The sequence below is a fragment of the Prinia subflava genome, chromosome Z, assembly GCF_021018805.1.
Source record: "Prinia subflava isolate CZ2003 ecotype Zambia chromosome Z, Cam_Psub_1.2, whole genome shotgun sequence".
Lineage (NCBI taxonomy): Eukaryota > Metazoa > Chordata > Aves > Passeriformes > Cisticolidae > Prinia > Prinia subflava.
Genome location: NC_086283.1, coordinates 2785849 through 2803429, shown reverse-complemented (window position 1 = coordinate 2803429; position 17581 = coordinate 2785849). Strand labels below are relative to the sequence as shown.

Below are 17581 nucleotides of genomic sequence, written 5' to 3'. Positions count from 1 at the left end.
ACAGGTGTTTCTGTGTTTTATAAAAACATGCTAAAGAAAATGCATGAACAATTCTGTATCTGTTTTGCTAATCCCTACATGCAGATCAAAAGCTCTCCATAACACAGCAATCAATAGTTTCTCACTTCCCATTACAGCTGATGCACAAAAATATTTGTTACTGCGCTATGGGAAACAGTCCATGTCAATACTAAATTACTTTCACTTCAATACAGTTGTTTTTTGTTCTTCTTTCTATAAAAACTATAATGGAAAAAGGACATAGATTCATATTGTATGGAAGGTTTTATTGATTGCTAAATTGCCGTTGCTTACATCAGGTATAGCACTTTAATTCCAATCCAACAAAACTAAAAAGAAGCTGTTATTAAAGACTTGTTTCTGTAAGCCTTGTCAAGTACATATTGTTCTGCACAACTCTCACGCTGCCAGCAACACAACAGTGTTGTGGCTGCACAGCTTACACTGTATGCTTCAGTATAAGCCAAGAATGATCTGAAAATTCATCACTTTTATCAATTACACTTTTTTATGCTACAAACGAAACCCATTTTCTTACTTCTCTGCAATTTATACACAGTATAAAAAAAACCTCAAGGTTTGTGGTAGAAATTATTTGATCCTATACAGAAGACAACATCAAATTTTACAAAATTAAGTAATTATTTTCTGTGATCCGTCTCCCATTCAAGATTTCCTAAAACTGACATTGCATTGTGACCCTTTCCAGAAGCATGGAAAATCCATCCAGCAGACCAGATCCTCCTCTTGTGCTTCACTGACTGACATGAACAAATCTAATGTCACTGTGTATCCTACACAATCAGGCCTATGTGTGTCACAACTTACTATCCAGGCTTACTCAGCACTAGAGAAGTACTTTGATGAAATCACATAATCTTGATGCACCATAAATAATACCTAGAGAAGAATATGTGATGATATTCACATTACTGTCACGGGGAAGAAAAAAACTGCTGGGAAGGAAACAAACAAATCAAATGTTCAAGAATACACTTTAAAAAAAAAAATCACACTTAGAACTGGGGCAGCCTATCCCAGGGCTAAAAAGAAAACACATTATCCCAAATAATAGTGCATGGCCTTTAATGTATAAACAAAATCTTTACTGAGGGCATAAAAAAAGAAATGCTCCGGTAACCACTGCTCAAAGATAGATTCCAGCAGAAGTCCAGAAAAGAAATGCAGGTTCTTAAGGAGACTTTCTGATTTCCTTATCATTTTCATAAAACGATAAAGAGCAAAATAAAAGCAGTTTTTAAAGCAAAGTGCCAGTACAGAAAAGATATGCTAGAACTGTGGCCCATAGCTAGAGCTGTAATTTCTCCTTCCTTGTTTCAAACTATCAAAAAAGTTTGACACTTCTTATGAAAATCCTAAACAAAGTGAAACAATAAAGAAATCCTCAACAATCCTATCTCTTTTCAAGTAAGTTACTTCTCTCTGCTCTGGTTTCCTAAAGAGGATTTCACTGTGAGCAACAAAATTCCGTGTAACACCAATAATTCATTGATTTCTGGAATGAAGCATTAGTAGCAGTAAACAACATGCATAAGCCACAATCTGCATTTTTAACTGTTATATTAGTTAACATGAAAAGAACTGTAATCAACATCCAGAAAAATTCAAATTACCATTGAAATAAAAGATGCTTAATCCAACTTGTAAATACCAAATATTCCCCTTTTATTTTGTGAGGTTGTTTATAATGGTAGCTGTCAAATAAAATTCAGTTATTTGTGCAGCATGGACTCCCTTAAAACAACATTGCCAAACATTCAGATTATAAACGCAAGGCCTCCTATGTATCATTAAAAAACCAAAAATATTCTAATATAAACAACACTTAGTTTTACTAGCTTTTTGTAAATTACAATGCAAATAACTAATTTCTCTAATATAAATCCTGGTGTTTAAAGAAGTCAAACTGACAGAGAATAGAAATAATTATTGTGAACTGCTTGACATCAATGCTTGATATCAATGAGGCCACAGATTAATTCTTAGCGTAAAACTTGCCAATTCAGCTATTAACACTGCTAGCAAAGTTGCCAATAATGGAATGGCCACATGACAATGACTTTCTCCATTGCCCTGTGAAGAGAAAGTACTTTAGAGCAGCACAGATATCACAGATAAGCACTAGCAAGGAGGTTTACATGTTTACTGCTTGTTTTGTGACTATTTGTTGAGCCAATGAAAGATTTGTCCCTTCAGAAGTACTAACTATCTTTCAGTAACAGTTTATTTTAAATTCCTTCCTAAGATCATAGGAAGTCAGCAATCTGTAAAAATAAGGCTTAAAGAACCTAAGAGCTTTTCCTCAAGCTGAGTTTCAAAAGTTCACCGCACTCTACTGTCATATCAGCTTTAGGTAACTGGAAAAAGCAAACAGTTCACCTGCAAAGGAAGCCAGCTGGTCCTGCGAACAAAATGATTTGACAGTGGTTGTTGCTACAGAAGACCCACTCTGAAATAACATAAGTGAAGATGAGTGCTTTTATTTGAAAGCTTTCCTGGGGATACATACACTTTGAAGATCCACTTCATTAGTAACACAGCACCAGCAATGCTCAGTGGTCGTGTTTATAAAGCAAACTACCTTAATACTGTGTTGTCCTGTTTGTTCCTAAATTACTCTGTAACTCTAATTTAGTATAGACTTAGCCTATGTACAATAAACAATATTGGTCTAAAATCTGAAAGTGTCCCCAAGGAACTTCCAGAAGATTACTTCTATGCATTAATTTGCAATTAACTTTTGAGGTCAAGTAAGGTGTTTCAGACAACCTATCTCATCAAAATATTTTTATAAGAACTGATTGAGTGTAAGTCTAAAAAAATAACCACCTGCACACCTATCTTTTTCATGAACCATGCATGCTCCACAAAGTTAAGATTCAACTGGTTTGCTGGAATCACAACAAAAAAAGACAAAAGGAAAGAGAAATAAAATTTATTATAAAACAAGTTGAAATAGCAGTGACTTAGCTGACTTCTTGCTCTGCTGTTCTAGGCAGAACAAAATATGATTGAATGTTCTCAGGAAAGCCAAAACAAAATTACAGAAGTAGTATGCTGCCACACTAAAATCGCTTTCTCTTGATAATTTCTGGTTTCCAGCTGACAGGATGGGTCTCTTCAGTCTAAAGGGAAAAAATAAGCTCGTAAGAATTATTTTAAACTTGAAATCACCTATAAGTAAGGTTTAGTTAAAAATACTACTTATGAAGTACATGTACTCTATTTCATATGTAGCATTATTAATACCTAATCTACAATGTAATTAATTTACCCAAATTAGATTTTCTCTAATCTCATTGTCTGAAGTACATAGCAGTACTTGTTCTGTTCTTGTCCTTTTTTTTTTCCAACAAGGAAAACGATCAGGTTGTCAGTGGCACTTCCAAAACAACACTGTGGTCCATCAAAACACATGAACAGGCCTTGCCAGTGACAGGGCTGCCAGACATATGTACATCAGTACTGGTAGATGTCATGCAGTGTATTTTGCCCAACTTCAAAAAGGACAAAAAATTTCTGATTGTTTATATCTAAGAGTTACTCCAAGTCGAATTCAGTGCAGAATTCTAACGTTTAATAAAAAATCTTATATTCTTTATATTGAAGACATACATTGATAAACTATTGTCCTAGGGTGACAACTATATAATCATCTGTTGTCTTCTCCACTGGTAAATTAATTCAGATTTTAGAATAACAGTTTGAAAATAAGCTCTTTACTCTAAATTCTAAAAACTGTCAAGGCAAATAACTAATCCAGATCATATAAATAAGTACAATAAACTTTTAAAGTGCAATCCTTTTGCTGATTCCCATATTTTCATGAATACAACCCCACAGTTCCCCACTGGATTCAAAACCCAATGTACATTATTGTATTCAGACTTCTCCAAACTTCACTACAAAGGCCTTTTACAGAAGAGTTCACAGACCTGACCCTAATTTGTACTACAGCATATAACAATAATTAGGATTGCAGAAATTAGCTACTGTCCTGTTAATGTTCATACAGGTCTTTCAAACTTCAGCAAAATGGATTACGTAAGTCTGAACACATCCCCCTTACTAACATGTGTTACATTAGTCTGAATCTTTTTGATTTTATGAAAGTACTTTAAAAAGACATTTTGACATACCGCAGTATCATCTTCTTTATATACTTTTATGGTTTTATCAGCTTCAGCTGTTAGCAATCTGCTTTCTGACTGGTCAAAAACACAAGCAAATATTCCTGATTCACTGTCCAAAGAACCCGGCTGGACAGCTGCATGTACTCTCTGGAAATTGTATCCAGTTCTCCAGTCCCAAAGGTGCATAGTACCGTTATCAGCTACAACAAACAAACAAAGAAACAAACTTAGCATTTTGATCAGTTAATTTCTATCTGTTTTCTAAAAACAGCATCATGAACAAGTAGTAAATACATCAGGAATACATCACATAACATTCATGTAGAATAGCTCAGCACAGCCTATAAATTTTCCCATTTTCCGCTGTTTTCCTTCCTCAGAATCTCACCCAGATTTCCATCAGATAACCCAGAGGGGTCATACACTACATCACAGGGCAATTGCAGCAAGCTGCTTTGGAGGCACAGTAAGGACTGGCATTCAGAGTACCAAGCTCCCTGCTCAGTAGCTCCACTGAAATTGAATGAAATTCAATTCAGAAACATCCAAGGACATGAAAGTGGTCCTGATCACTACAAAATGAAATGGTGTCCTGCAGCAGGCTCCCAGGCCTAGATAAAGCAGAGCTCCATGAGCATCTCTGCCTAAGGACGTCCAGCCACATGTACATGGGGAAGAGGAGAGGAATGTGTATTTCTCATTTTTACCTCCTGAGACGAGAACACCATCAGAATTTACAGCCAGTGTGTTTATAATAGCATTGTGACCAGAGAGGTTCTGAATGAAGTTTCCATCTGGGAATTTCCACTGCTTAATATTGTCTGGAGAACCAGATGCAAATGTGTAACTGAAAGAAAATAAATGCAGTATATTAAAGCTCAAAATAGCTGTAGTGAGAGCAAATGTCCTTTATTAAAACTAGTGCTAAATTCTAGTTGCAGAATTTCTTAATATTAAAACTGCTTTTCTGACATGTTTATGTCACATGAAATTAAGCAATTTTATGAAGTCATGAATTACCTATTCCTACTGTTTTCTTTCCACTTCATAAACTGAACTCTGTAACATCCTATATACTGTAGGATTTAATATGCAAACAAATATTTAAAACACACATTAAGTTCTCCTCAGTTGTTATGCTGGCAAATTTTCAGGTATAAGGGCATCATCAGCAAAGGTAATGGGAAAAATAAGGCATAGCCCAAGCATAGCCATTAGCCAAGGTTAGGTTAATGGCTAATCTTCCAGAATTACATAAGCAAGGAAAAGGCCCTGCAAAAATGTTACTAAGAAAGATAATTTCTTCCACTAAGTTACCCCCAAATAAAAAATTTCTTCATTAAAAGCTGTGCAAGCAGTTACATGGTTATTTGGGCAGCACATACAAAAGCCTGTAGGAACTTTCATTTGCCATGATGTCCAGGGAATTTGCTGTCTATTTAAAAGATACCACAAATTAAAAAGTAAATATTACAAGAAAATACCAGAACATTAAAAAAAATAGAAATACTGAACTATAGTCTGACAGTTGCTACCGTTTTACAAGAATACTCAAAATTTACTTTCAAAAAGATGTAACTGATGAAGCTGAAACTTGAATTACTTTTTTTTCAGAATGTAAGTAAAACTAGAAGTCTTTTCTATAGCTATAGCTAACAGGCTATACAATTTTTCAGACACACATTGGAACAGAGCTTATTCATATCAAAGATTCTGAATTTCTGATAGAAATGACGAAATGTAATTTTAAAGTATTAAGGGTGCAGAAATAATCAAGTTCTGTGTGAATTCCCTTTCTCCATTGTTTTAATGGGGATCCAAACAGATAACAAAATACAGCATCTAAATTCAGAGCACTTCCAAGAACTTCTGCTTCAAAGCTCCAATTTTCACAGTAAGGTTTTTTATAAGGTCAGTGAGATTGAAATGTATTGTGCAGTGAACCACATATTCAAAACAAAGGTCATTCTATTAATCACGGTCTCCTTTAGCATTAATCACACGTGTGCAAAGGCACATTACAAAACTACTGCGATTCATGTTCACAACCATTCAGTTACATATTTATTATTACCCTTACAAGCAGTGTATCACCAAGTTTTAAGGACTGAATGAAAGGCACACACGTAAGTAACTCTGGGATATAAGACATTCTCAGGGCTGCTAATGTACACCAATGCCAATACTAGTGAAGCACAATCAGTGCAGTAAAATGTATCTTATAATTGATATGTGCATTTTTGCATCATCCCATTAGTTTCTCATATAATTATGCTCTACCATTCTAGATCATCATTCACATTGGCTCTCTTCAATTCTCAAAAAACAGTGAAAGTGTAACAGAATAAAGAAAACTTACTGTCTTGGATGTAGCACTACTGCTCTTACAGATTTCTTGTGGTTTGTTAAAGTAACACGGGTTTTTCCTGCCACCAAGTCCCAGAGCCGTATGGTTGTATCATGACTGCCTACAATGAGAAGAAAATTTTTAAAAAGTAGTAGAAACCATCACCTTGATTTTAGCATAATCGTTACTTTGCTAGGGCAGACAAAATTATGTATAAGAGACAAAATATTGTACTAATGTCACCTCGGATGAAGATGATATCAGATTCCAAAAGTATTTTTGCTCAGTTTTAAATCCAAGAACTAAGAAGTTACACTGCAAAGCTGGATTTTGACACAATGGGAAAGAAGATGAACACTTAACCACAGTACTAGACATTCCTCAAGTAAATAGGGAGAACTGAAATATCACAGAAAATGCAAATCGCAATGCATGTTGTAACACATGAACACACCAGAAAAAAGGAAGTGCAGAAAAGCATTCAAACAATGCACAGCCGTATTTGTTTAAACATACCATTAATAGTATGCAATAACCATTGCACGGCCCATTTTCAACAGAAGCGAGTATGAGATTTGAACAAATTCACCAAGATGACACCATGAACATCACGTAATTACTGAACAAACACATTCATCATTAGGTTTTTCAATCATGTTATGTATGAAACCACGCCTACTATACCTGTAATGATTTGTGGTTCTGCAGCTTGGCACTTCACAGTTGCTACTGCATTTGTGTGTCCTGACAGTGTGTGCACACTGGCTTTCGTCCTGATATCCCAAATCTAAGAATTCAGAGCAAATATGTCAGAGGTCAGCAACAGGTGCATATTTGATGTGTTTTAGGCACTGTCATTGATTACATCATTTCCTTGCATAGTCTTACATATTAAAAAATGATATTTAGGTGGTATTTTTAACTCAACCACTTATCACACAACTGCCTCAGCTGGCAAATATCAAGGGGAGCAGGAACCTGCTAATGAACTTCTAGGCATATGGATAATTTAAGTCACCATAATCCCATACCACCTTCTAAATACTAAGCAATTCTACATACACTGTTACAGTCTACTTACTAAATTAAGAAATAAAACATTATCCTGAAGCGACATGGCATGTTTGTGCATTTGGGCTTCAATGTTATCAACAATGTAAGACAAAGCTAACACAAATCATCTTAGTATTTCATCTAAATCGATGATAACTTTGGCTCATTTTTACAAATGAAGATACTGAAATACACATATCAAGATGTTAAAACACAACAATGCTATACTTACTCGTGCTGTTGAATCTCTGCTACATGTCACCAGCACATCTATTGTTGGATGCAAGTCTAAGCCATAGACGGCACTTAGATGACCATGGTAATGCCTGATAACCTAGATGAATAAAAACACACATTGAAAGAATATTCTAAATGTTTTGATTTCTGTATTTGCTACTACTAATTCCTTCAATTAAAGAAATTGCAGCTTACCTTATTGTATTCAAGATCCCAGCATTTCACTTGTTTGTCTTCTCCACAAGAAAAGAGGTATGGACTTCTTGCGCTTACTATCACCCCTCGTACAGTACTGATGTGGCCCGTCAAAGACAATTTCAACTTGCCACTGGCAAGGTCCCAAATCTGCACCAAAATAGGTATTTTAAGGTAGAGAGGAAAAAGCCATACAGTGAGTCTGGGTAAACAACCTACATATAACTGATCCTGTTGCAATGTAAGTTAAAAATACAGTCATATAAACATTTGCTCTCCAGATACTACCATGTAATAAATGAATTCTCAAGGAAAGAACTAGTGCTACTCCACAAATTGTTTATGACAAGGGAATAAAAGAAAAAACATTCTGCAATTCATTATTCCACAAACGGTAAAAAATAAATTGTTTCCAAGGGCTGGAAACATTTTAAAATAAAAAGGGAACAAAAAAGCCCACCCCCTGTAAACTTTTGTCAGTCATTTCTTCCAACCTCTTACCTTTATGGTTCTGTCAGCAGAGCCAGTAACAAACCACTGATTTCCAGGTTCTACTGCGATACATCTCACCCAGCCCAGGTGACCACTGATAACCTTCAGAAAGAACAAAAAAACCCAAAAAAACCCACAAAAAACAAAAAACAAAAACAAAAAAAGAGCCTAAATCAGAAATACTACAATACCTTTTGATGTCACTTTCCTTGAAATTTGCTCCTATTTACCAAAAAAAGTCAAATGTGAAATCAGATCTGAAGACAGCTTGACTTCTACTTCACTTAAACAAAGAGAAAACTGGAAATTTACAGACACCAGACTTGGGGAAGCTGCTATACACAAAGATCCTGTTTCTATAAGCAACTTTTTTACATCCTTTGAGAGTCCCTAACACCGTGGCTAAACACTTGAAGCTTTACAAAGACTGTATTTGAGCAGATTCCTTATGCTGCTGTGGTTATACAAAGAATAATTACAAAAATATTGGCTATTGAATCACATTTCTATATAATCACTTCTTAAAGCATACCATCACATTCTTTTCCCCAAAACAGGAGTAATATGTGAGTTGGACACTTCCCAATAATGAAATAATGGAGACTGAGCTCACAAGAAATATTCTGCCAATACATGCTTTGCCTTCACCAGCCTGTTTCTCTATATTATCCAAAGTCAGACACCTAAAATCAAACCCCATACCTGGTTTCACTGGATGTCATGTTTCATGTACTGCCATGCAGCTCATTTCAAAAGATTTAAAACACAACAAAGCTTCTTAGGCAGAAATACCTTGGAAAGATAAAGTGGTCTTTCCTGATCACATGAGACCACAGACACAAGATTTTAAGAAAAATGTCTAGATTTTTTCCTAATATAGAAATAGAAATGGGCTTTCTCTTTTCTGGAGAGAAATCTAAGAACTAATTCATTTAACCTATTTTGAGTTCACATCTTTCACAAACAACTTCAAACTAAACTCAGGAAAACCATTTGAAATGTAGATCTAAATCAACAGATAGAGGAAATCCTCATTTGGTGTTCCAGCTATGCTTCTATTTCTAAGCTGTCTGAACAACCTTTTATCTTGTTGAGTAAGGATTTTGACCTTCACTAAAACTCTTTCTATGTAGAAATACAGTAACTGTATTAATACAGTTATCATTTAATACAGTAACTGTGTTATTCCAGTGACCTGAACTGTATTGACAGCATTTCTCTGAAAAGTGCTCCTAACAAGGAGGCACTTTTCAAATTTTCATCTGTTTACCATAAATCTCCCATGTGTTTATTTTGGTGCCATTTCTTTCAAATGGCATTTATCTTAATTTTTATAGCTAACATATTCCAATAGTGCTGTATTTAGAAAACCTATATACTCCTTGGAGCCCAAGTATTTTTCAAAAAATTGCATTCAAGGTTAGCCTTCAGATTTCTGACTAATACAGCAAACCTTCCACTCAATTTATCATAATACAGCTATGGGAGTAAAAAAGAGATTCAAAGAGAGAGCGTGTGGTTACAGCTTAGCTGTGATCACTTTTTTGATCACATTTTTAAATAATATTTGATTATATTTTTGTGAATGAGAACAAAAATTATGATTTGAGGTCTTACATAGAGTATGTTTACTTCTATATGCATGTTTGTGTCATGTAATTTTTAACTTACTCTGTACAGTTTCCAAGGTGGATGCCACTGAGGTTTGGGCATGGTTGGAGCCTTCTTTGGCACTAATGCAGAATTTTTGTTTCCACCAGCTTCCACCATAGCCTGTAAGTTAAAAGAAGGGTTACTCTTCTGCTTTGTAGCTTATCTGTTTGCCCAAAGCCTAAAACTTTCTCATTCTGCCTTCTCAATACTGATTAAATTTAGCCAGTCAGGAGCACTCCACACAACACACACACGGATCCAGAAGCAGTCTGGTCAACGCCATGTATTGTTCACGTCAGATGTGCAACAGACTCACCACAGACATCCCAGGAGGTTGTGAACGCTCGGATATTCCAGCATGCCTGTAAATGTCACCCACACCAGCAGCTGTCCGGTTTGCATCCAGCCTAGGGTGAGTGAAAATGGTTCAGGAACTGTGATCAACTTTCTCCTGCTAAGTGATAAGGGATCACAGGGCTGCACCCAGTGAGTGTTGTATGGAGAGGATGGAGAGTCCACAACCTCTCTTGGCACCCTGTTCATGGCTTCACCACCTCAAGGTACAGATACCCACAAAACCTCTCATTTTTCTCTTCTAACTAAACAAAATTTCCCCTGCTCCAACTTCCACACACTGCCTCTCATGACAATACAAAAGAAAAAAAGTGTACAGAAAAACAATGCCTGTCCATCCCAAAAGCAGTTTCTTAAACAGTATTTGAATTACTGCAAGTATCTCTTATCCCAGCTTCTGTGATTTGCCATGAAATTCCACAGATAACAGTGTCAATGAGATAACACAGCAGTACCTGGACTGGGAAGCAGGAAGTGCTACAGCTAAGGACTGTGCTGCAGATTCACTTGGCATCCTCTGGACCTTAGTATCTGCTGTCAAAGCCACACCTTGAAAAAAAAAGAACCCGCATCAGAAACAAAGATAACTACTTTAAACAGGAACTCAGAAGTGTATTATACCAACATATATATACACACACACACATACCTGAAAACAAGGGACCGACATACCTGTAATATTAACTCTCATCTTTCAATAACATTTTCACATCCAATTCTAATCTACTGAAATCTTTATCTTGGCACAAATCCTTTCCATCTTGATCTACTACATATGTGAGTACAAAATTTCTAGAGTATAAAACAGTATATCAGTGGAAACAAACAAACAAACAAAAATCTAATAAAGAGCACCACCCATCTTTATATCCAGCTTCAACTGCTATGGAAATGCAAACATCACAGAAATAACATGATCTTGCAAAGCACTTGCTAACTTAGGCCCCTTAGTACAATTTATAATCCATCCCTACGTGGTGTTTGGCATCACACAATGGTGCCAGAACTACAAAAGTTTTAGTCCTACTGAAGTGAGAATTTCAGGTTACATCTTCAGATTTTTAACTTTATCTCAAGAACAGCAGATATTGTCTAAAAAGTTTAAAAACTCTGCAAACTATAGCTTTGGTACAGACTGGTAAATTTAACTCATTGTTTTACTTCTTTTCCTACCCAAACTTCTGTCAGCTGACAACAACTCAGTATTGGGGCAAAATATTCAGGTTAAAACAAGAAACAGCAAAGAAAGTAATCTGATTTTCAACCCTGATATAAATGATTCTATTAAAAGAATGCTAAACTTAAGGAAGCTACTGTGAGCAAGTCTCATCCCCACAGTTACAAGCAACTATGCCTGTTTTTTTAATGGTTGAGGATCCACTGAACACTTACATCTTTTAAGTTATAAATCAAGACAACAGATTTTCCACTATACTCTTAATAAACTTAAACACAATGAAAGATCGATGGCTAAAACTAAACTTTTACAAAAACAGAGCAGGATCATCAGTAACAGTGGCAATTAGCAATGGTCAGTGTAACAACAGAGAAACATAAACTTTCACAAGCACAGGCAAAAGCAAATTACACTAAAATTATTGCACCCTCAAGTCTCTTCTCCAGAGCAAGGTGGTTAACCTGCACCTTTCTGCTCTGGTGATGAAAAGCAGGCAACGGTCCACTACTGTTAAGTATGGATTCACATCAAGAGGAAGTCTGCTCCTGCTAGGATATCTTGTTCAGAATAGAAACCCAAAAAATCCATGCAAACACTTGCAAAATTTTACTTACCAGGCCCAGACGGGTACGGGTGCGTACCAGTCACCATATACTCAACCTCTTGTCCTAAAGAGAAGGAAAATATTATATTAATAATTACATTCTATACTGCACTGCAAACAATGCACTCAAATAGCAAACAGTGGAAAAGAGAGCAGATCATACACAGCAGAAGAAACCAGTAACCACCTCCAATACACTCCGACATTTCTCATTTTCACTAATTTCATTTGTTCTGGTTATCTCCATTTTAGAAAACTCAGTTGTAAAAAAATAACTAATTTGAATGGTGACACTACTTGTTATCAAGAGCACTCAAGAGAAAAATCTTCATATTGCCTTTCAAGCAGACATCACAGAAAAGGATTCAAATATACAAAGAGCAAGGGGTCTGAAATATAAACTAGTCGATTCTCTGTGCTGTCAGGATTAAAAAAAAAATTCCTTTCTTAAAAGATTTTTCATTCCCTCTCAACATGTTTCACTTTCACAATACTTCCAAATAAAGCACCTTGGGCAGAATCTCAATATCAACTTGTAATGGTTTCACAAATACCAACTACCTCAAATAAACCAGGCAGAAAATTCAGAAGAGAATTTTCATAAGGGATCTAACATACATCACAAAACATATACTGAAAAAACTCTACAGACTTGAAATAAAGGGTTTAAAAACTGGTTTAAAACTGGTTTAAAAACTGCACAGCTTAAGGACCATAAATATACTGTGAAATAAAACATAAAATGCAAAAAAAAGATCTAACAAAGACAACACACAAAAATGCCACAACAAACAAAAATCAACAAAAATGCATGTCCTTAATCATCATGAACTTGCAAACATAAGAAATACATTAATCAACTCTAACACCTGAGTACACCACACGCTAATGTTAACAAAAATTATTCTTTTTACCAACTAATCACTATAAAAAAATCTACAACACCCAGCAATTCTTTTGTTAAAATAAACTTTCCCCTTTTTCTGAATCACTTACCTCCTGCGGGCCCTAGCAAGAAAATACCAATCCAAAAAGGTGGTTTTTATTTCTGTATTTATCTCCAGTGGATTAACACTGGACTGCATTCTGCAGATTTTATACCAGACTGTCACAAAACAAATATACCACTAAAGGAAAACTGACCTTGATTTCCAGAATACTGTTTGTGTCCATAGGGATCCCCAGTGTTGGGGCCTCCTTTCTCCCGCAGGTTCTCTTTGAGAGTGGGCATGTGTAGCACTGAGCCGTATTCCGTGCGCAGCTTGACTGCCATTTTCACCTTGTGACTGTGGGAAGAGTAAAGCAAAATCCTCATTAAACTCCAGCTTTTGAACTGTTTGCAAGCTCTCTTACTTCAGAGAGGATGTCATGAAAGTTACTTAACAACTCTAGTATTTCTTTCCGCTCAAGATTACACTGTTAACAGCACAGAAACATCTGAATTTCCGACTTGGCTGGAGCAATCACTGACAGAGTTTAAAACTTCACTGAGTGCAGCAGAACTGTCTTGAAACTGGTTTGAAAGACAGGTGTCTGCTAGGGAGGAATAGGGCTTCCCTTGGAATGGAAAAGTCAAATCCCCTCGCTCCACATTATTATAATTTAGAAAATTAAAGGGGCTTTTAGGCAGGGGTAAGGGGATAGGAATAGCACGGGCTCTGCCGAGCATATATATATATATATATGTGTGTGTGTGTCTGTGTGTGTATAACACGGCAAACAAACAACAACTACAGCATTAATAATAAACAGAACCAGGAACCTTGAGGGCTTTCTTTTACAAAAAAGCCCGGGGCAGTTTGATCTCGGTGCCCCAGCAGGACTCCGAGAGGCCGAGCTGGAAGGGAGGACAAGTCCCGGGCTGGTGGATGAGATCAGATGCTCTGCAGTGGTAGCCTAAGGGCAGGGATGTCCCAGCGGGGCAGGGCAGTGCGGGGCTACAGAGTAGCAAAAAGCCTCAAAGCAGCGCCAAAGAAGCCACACTGGCCAGCCAGAGCCAGCCCAGCAGGGCAGGAGGAGGCGAGCTCAGAGTTCCTGGGGATCCGAGCAGATGGTGGTAGATTTACCAGCACTGGACATGGTGGTGACAGGGAACTCTTCCCGCAGCGAGCAGCAGCCTGGCCGTCCTCTCTCCGATGCAAGAGCCAGAACCTGCCCCCAGCCCTGTCCTTTACCTGCCCCCAAAACTCTCCTTCTCCATCATCTTTCCCCTCTGAGAGAAACTCCCAGAGACACAACCAAGTGTAGCCAGGTGCTACAACCCTCTGGCCCCTTCGTTCTGCTTAAGTACCTACGAGTACCCAGCAGTCAGCTTCTCAACAACTTATGAAAAAATTCTATAAGTAAAAAAGCAACAAATCTAACCCCCAACAAGCACTTACCTTTCTTCATCCAATGGGATAGGCTTGGCATTATCAGCTACAAACATGTCATGGGTTCTCTTCAAAGACCTGAACACAAGTGTGTGCACAGAATGCTTTTGGACTTCCTAAAATAAAGAGCATTTAAGTAAGTTTGAGCAGAATTAAATGAAAAACTGAACATTGAAATATAACTAGAACCGAGTAGCAATTTCAAATCTCAGTTCTGTTATACGACATGCAACCACTCGGTTCACAGAAGACAGCAATCCTCTTGGAAACTAAAAAATTACATTATTATGTGGGTTGTTTTACTTCAGCGTTTGTTCAAAACTATGATCTATTCCTTGAAAACTTACAAGACTTTGAAAAGCAAGCCAAAAACTTTGATCAAACTTTCTGCACTGGTATCAACATGACAAATCCATGAGTATAAAAGCTTTTATCCCACATCCTTCCCAGTTCTGTTTTTATGTAGACAATAAAGAAATCAATTCTAGAAAAAAACCCCAAAACCAAGAAAACCCTGCAAATTTTCCTTCACTACCACCGCAAAAAGAACACAGGCAATCATGAATTTCTGTGCACAGTGCCACTTCATGTTAACATGGCTAATCATCACTCAACAACAGCAGCTGTTGTCACCATACACGGAGGAGCAGGTACCACCACGTCTACCCAACAGGGAGCAAGCTTCTGCAAGTAGTTTTTTACAGATGCTTTTCTGTAAAAAAACAGCTCATAGTGTTGCAGCACTGGTTGCACCTTCTTCTATAACCCTGACAGCCCCACAAGCTTTCAGAAGTGCATGATATTCACCCCACAGTAAAGATTCTACAACTTATAAAAGCACTGGCTTTCTCCACAGCTTCTCCACACTCCCAAGCCCTCACAAAAAATGCTGTGGTTTACTTTATGGGCTAACAGAGTCGGTAGCTCTCTGGTGGTCAAACACCACAGCATCACTTCCCCACAATCACAGATCGAGCTGAGCTGGAAATGGCTTACAAGGATCATCGAGTCCAACTCGTGGCCCTGCACAAGACACCCCAAGAGTCACACCCTGTGCCTGAGAGCATTGTCCAAATGTTCACTGAACTATGTCAGCCTTGCTGCTGTGACCACACCCCTGGGGAGCATCTCCATATACTTTATGCCTTTTTCTGTTATTGTGGTACCCAAAACAATACCCAACACTCGAGATGATGCCGCACCAGAGCAGAGCAAAGCAGAGCGGGACAATCCCCTCTCTTGACGGGCTGGCGATGCTTTGCCGGATACCCCCCAGCACCAATTCCGCATTCGGCACAGCTCTAGCAAAGCAAACCCGCTGCTCACTCCCGCCCCAGACACGCACACTCCGATGACGCGCACTCGCTGCGTCCTGCGGGCACCTCGCTGTCCCCGGGCCGAAGCAGGCGGGGGATGCGCGGATAGAGGGGCCGCCACAGTCCATCCCCACAGTGGCCTTTCCCACCCGCGGGACAGCGAGGCTAGCGGCTGCGGGCCGGCGCTTCTCTCGCCCGACCCCGACCCAGCTCTTCCTACTGACCCGGCCTCGGCCCCGACCTCGCTCCCTGGCGCCCGGGGCGCCTCATGGTCGTGACAGAGTGGACGTGCGGAGCCACTGCCCCGTCCCTCACCTCCGCCATGGCGCCGCCGGACTCCTTCCCCCGCGGCCGCTATGGAGCCACTTCCGGCGCCTTCCCGCGCCTCATCGGAAGTGACGCATCAGAGGGGAATGGGCGGAGAGGGTAAAATGGAGGGGCAGGGCTTATGGCAACCCCTCCACTCTGTTTTCGGAGGGTTGCCGGTTCGAGCCCCGCTAGCTCTGCCGAGCAGGCGGTGCGAGTCACTTCATCAGCGTGTATAGTTATATAAACATGTGGCGACAAGAGAAGGGAGCCAGGCTCTGCCCGGTGGTGCCAAGCAATAGGACAAGAGGCAGTGGGCAGAAACTGATGCACAGGAAGCTCCACCTGAACACGAAGAAGAACTTCTTTACTGTGCAGATGATCGTGCACTGTAACAGGATGCCCAGAGGGGTTGTAGAGTCTCCCTCACTGGAGATACTCAAGAACCCTCTGGACACAGCCCTCTTGCCGCACGCTCTGGCGTGGCGCTCCTTGATCCGGCGGGTGGGACCCGATGTCCCCGCTGCGCTCCGTGCAGCCCGGGCCGTGCCGCGGCCCTGCGCGGGGCTGTCCCCGCTGTGCCCGGCGGCGCGGGGCGCGCAGCGGCCGGCAGGGGGCGGTGTGCCGCTGCCGGAGAGGCGCCGGCGCCGCCCGCGCCCGGCCCGCCGCGGGCCCGAGCTCTGCCTCCTCGGCTGAGGGACTGGGCGAGGGCCGGGCAGTGCCCGCCTGGTGCTGAAAATACCGCCTCCGCAACTGCCCAGGGCCGGGCAGCTACAGGTTTCAAGTCTTGCTTTCCTCGCGAGTTCTCAAGGGTAAAGTTTCAAACTTCCCGCACGGTTTGGAACGGCGGGGGTACTGGATGTTAGCCATTCTAGCAGATCTTTCGGGACGAGTGTCTTTAGTTTGGCTCCACAGGACCTCATTTTGATGGAGAGTGAAGCGTGTGAACGAGCTGGCAACCCCTGCACTTCATAGGAAAGTGTTGGTTGTGAAAGGCCAGAGACTGTAATTATCTTGCAAATGTACCCTGGTACTTCACCTGATATTTCACTTCTATTCATGAGGAGAATAACCAAATGCATCCGTGCAAATTTAAAATAGGCGCCTACTTTCTCCACATATATTCATCTGCTCTTAATTCTAGGAAGTCTTATCCTTTGAGCAGTATCTGGGATTTGGCAAGCTCGTCTTTTGCAGCCACTCCATCATCATGCTCTTCTTTACTACTGAACCAGCCACTCACTGTCTCTGCTTGCCTTCATGCCTGAGCTGTGAACACTTTCCAAAACCACCCAAGCTA

General features: G+C 39.5%; 1 protein-coding gene across 1 annotated transcript; it reads right to left on the bottom strand.

Moving 5' to 3' along the window:
* Positions 1-2961: 2961 nt before the first annotated feature.
* PLRG1 (pleiotropic regulator 1) lies at positions 2962-16360 on the bottom strand. The gene is made up of 15 exons (XM_063422981.1): positions 16291-16360; positions 14669-14775; positions 13431-13573; positions 12298-12351; positions 10962-11055; positions 10469-10559; positions 10171-10272; positions 8509-8601; positions 8008-8157; positions 7808-7909; positions 7207-7309; positions 6535-6643; positions 4883-5022; positions 4182-4375; positions 2962-3167 (listed from the first exon to the last, which is right to left on the bottom strand). The coding sequence occupies exons 1-15, from the start codon at positions 16297-16299 to the stop codon at positions 3108-3110; spliced, it is 1551 nt and encodes a 516-aa protein (XP_063279051.1). The 5' UTR covers positions 16300-16360; the 3' UTR covers positions 2962-3107.
* Positions 16361-17581: the final 1221 nt, after the last annotated feature.

Coding starts and splice junctions, on each gene's coding strand:
- PLRG1 (XM_063422981.1), bottom strand. Junction 11,056..12,297: donor CCCGTACCCGTCTGGGCCTG/GTAAGTAAAATT, acceptor TTTTTTTTCAAG/GTGTGGCTTTGACAGCAGAT. Junction 4,376..4,882: donor TGGTGTTCTCGTCTCAGGAG/GTAAAAATGAGA, acceptor TGTTTGTTGTAG/CTGATAACGGTACTATGCAC.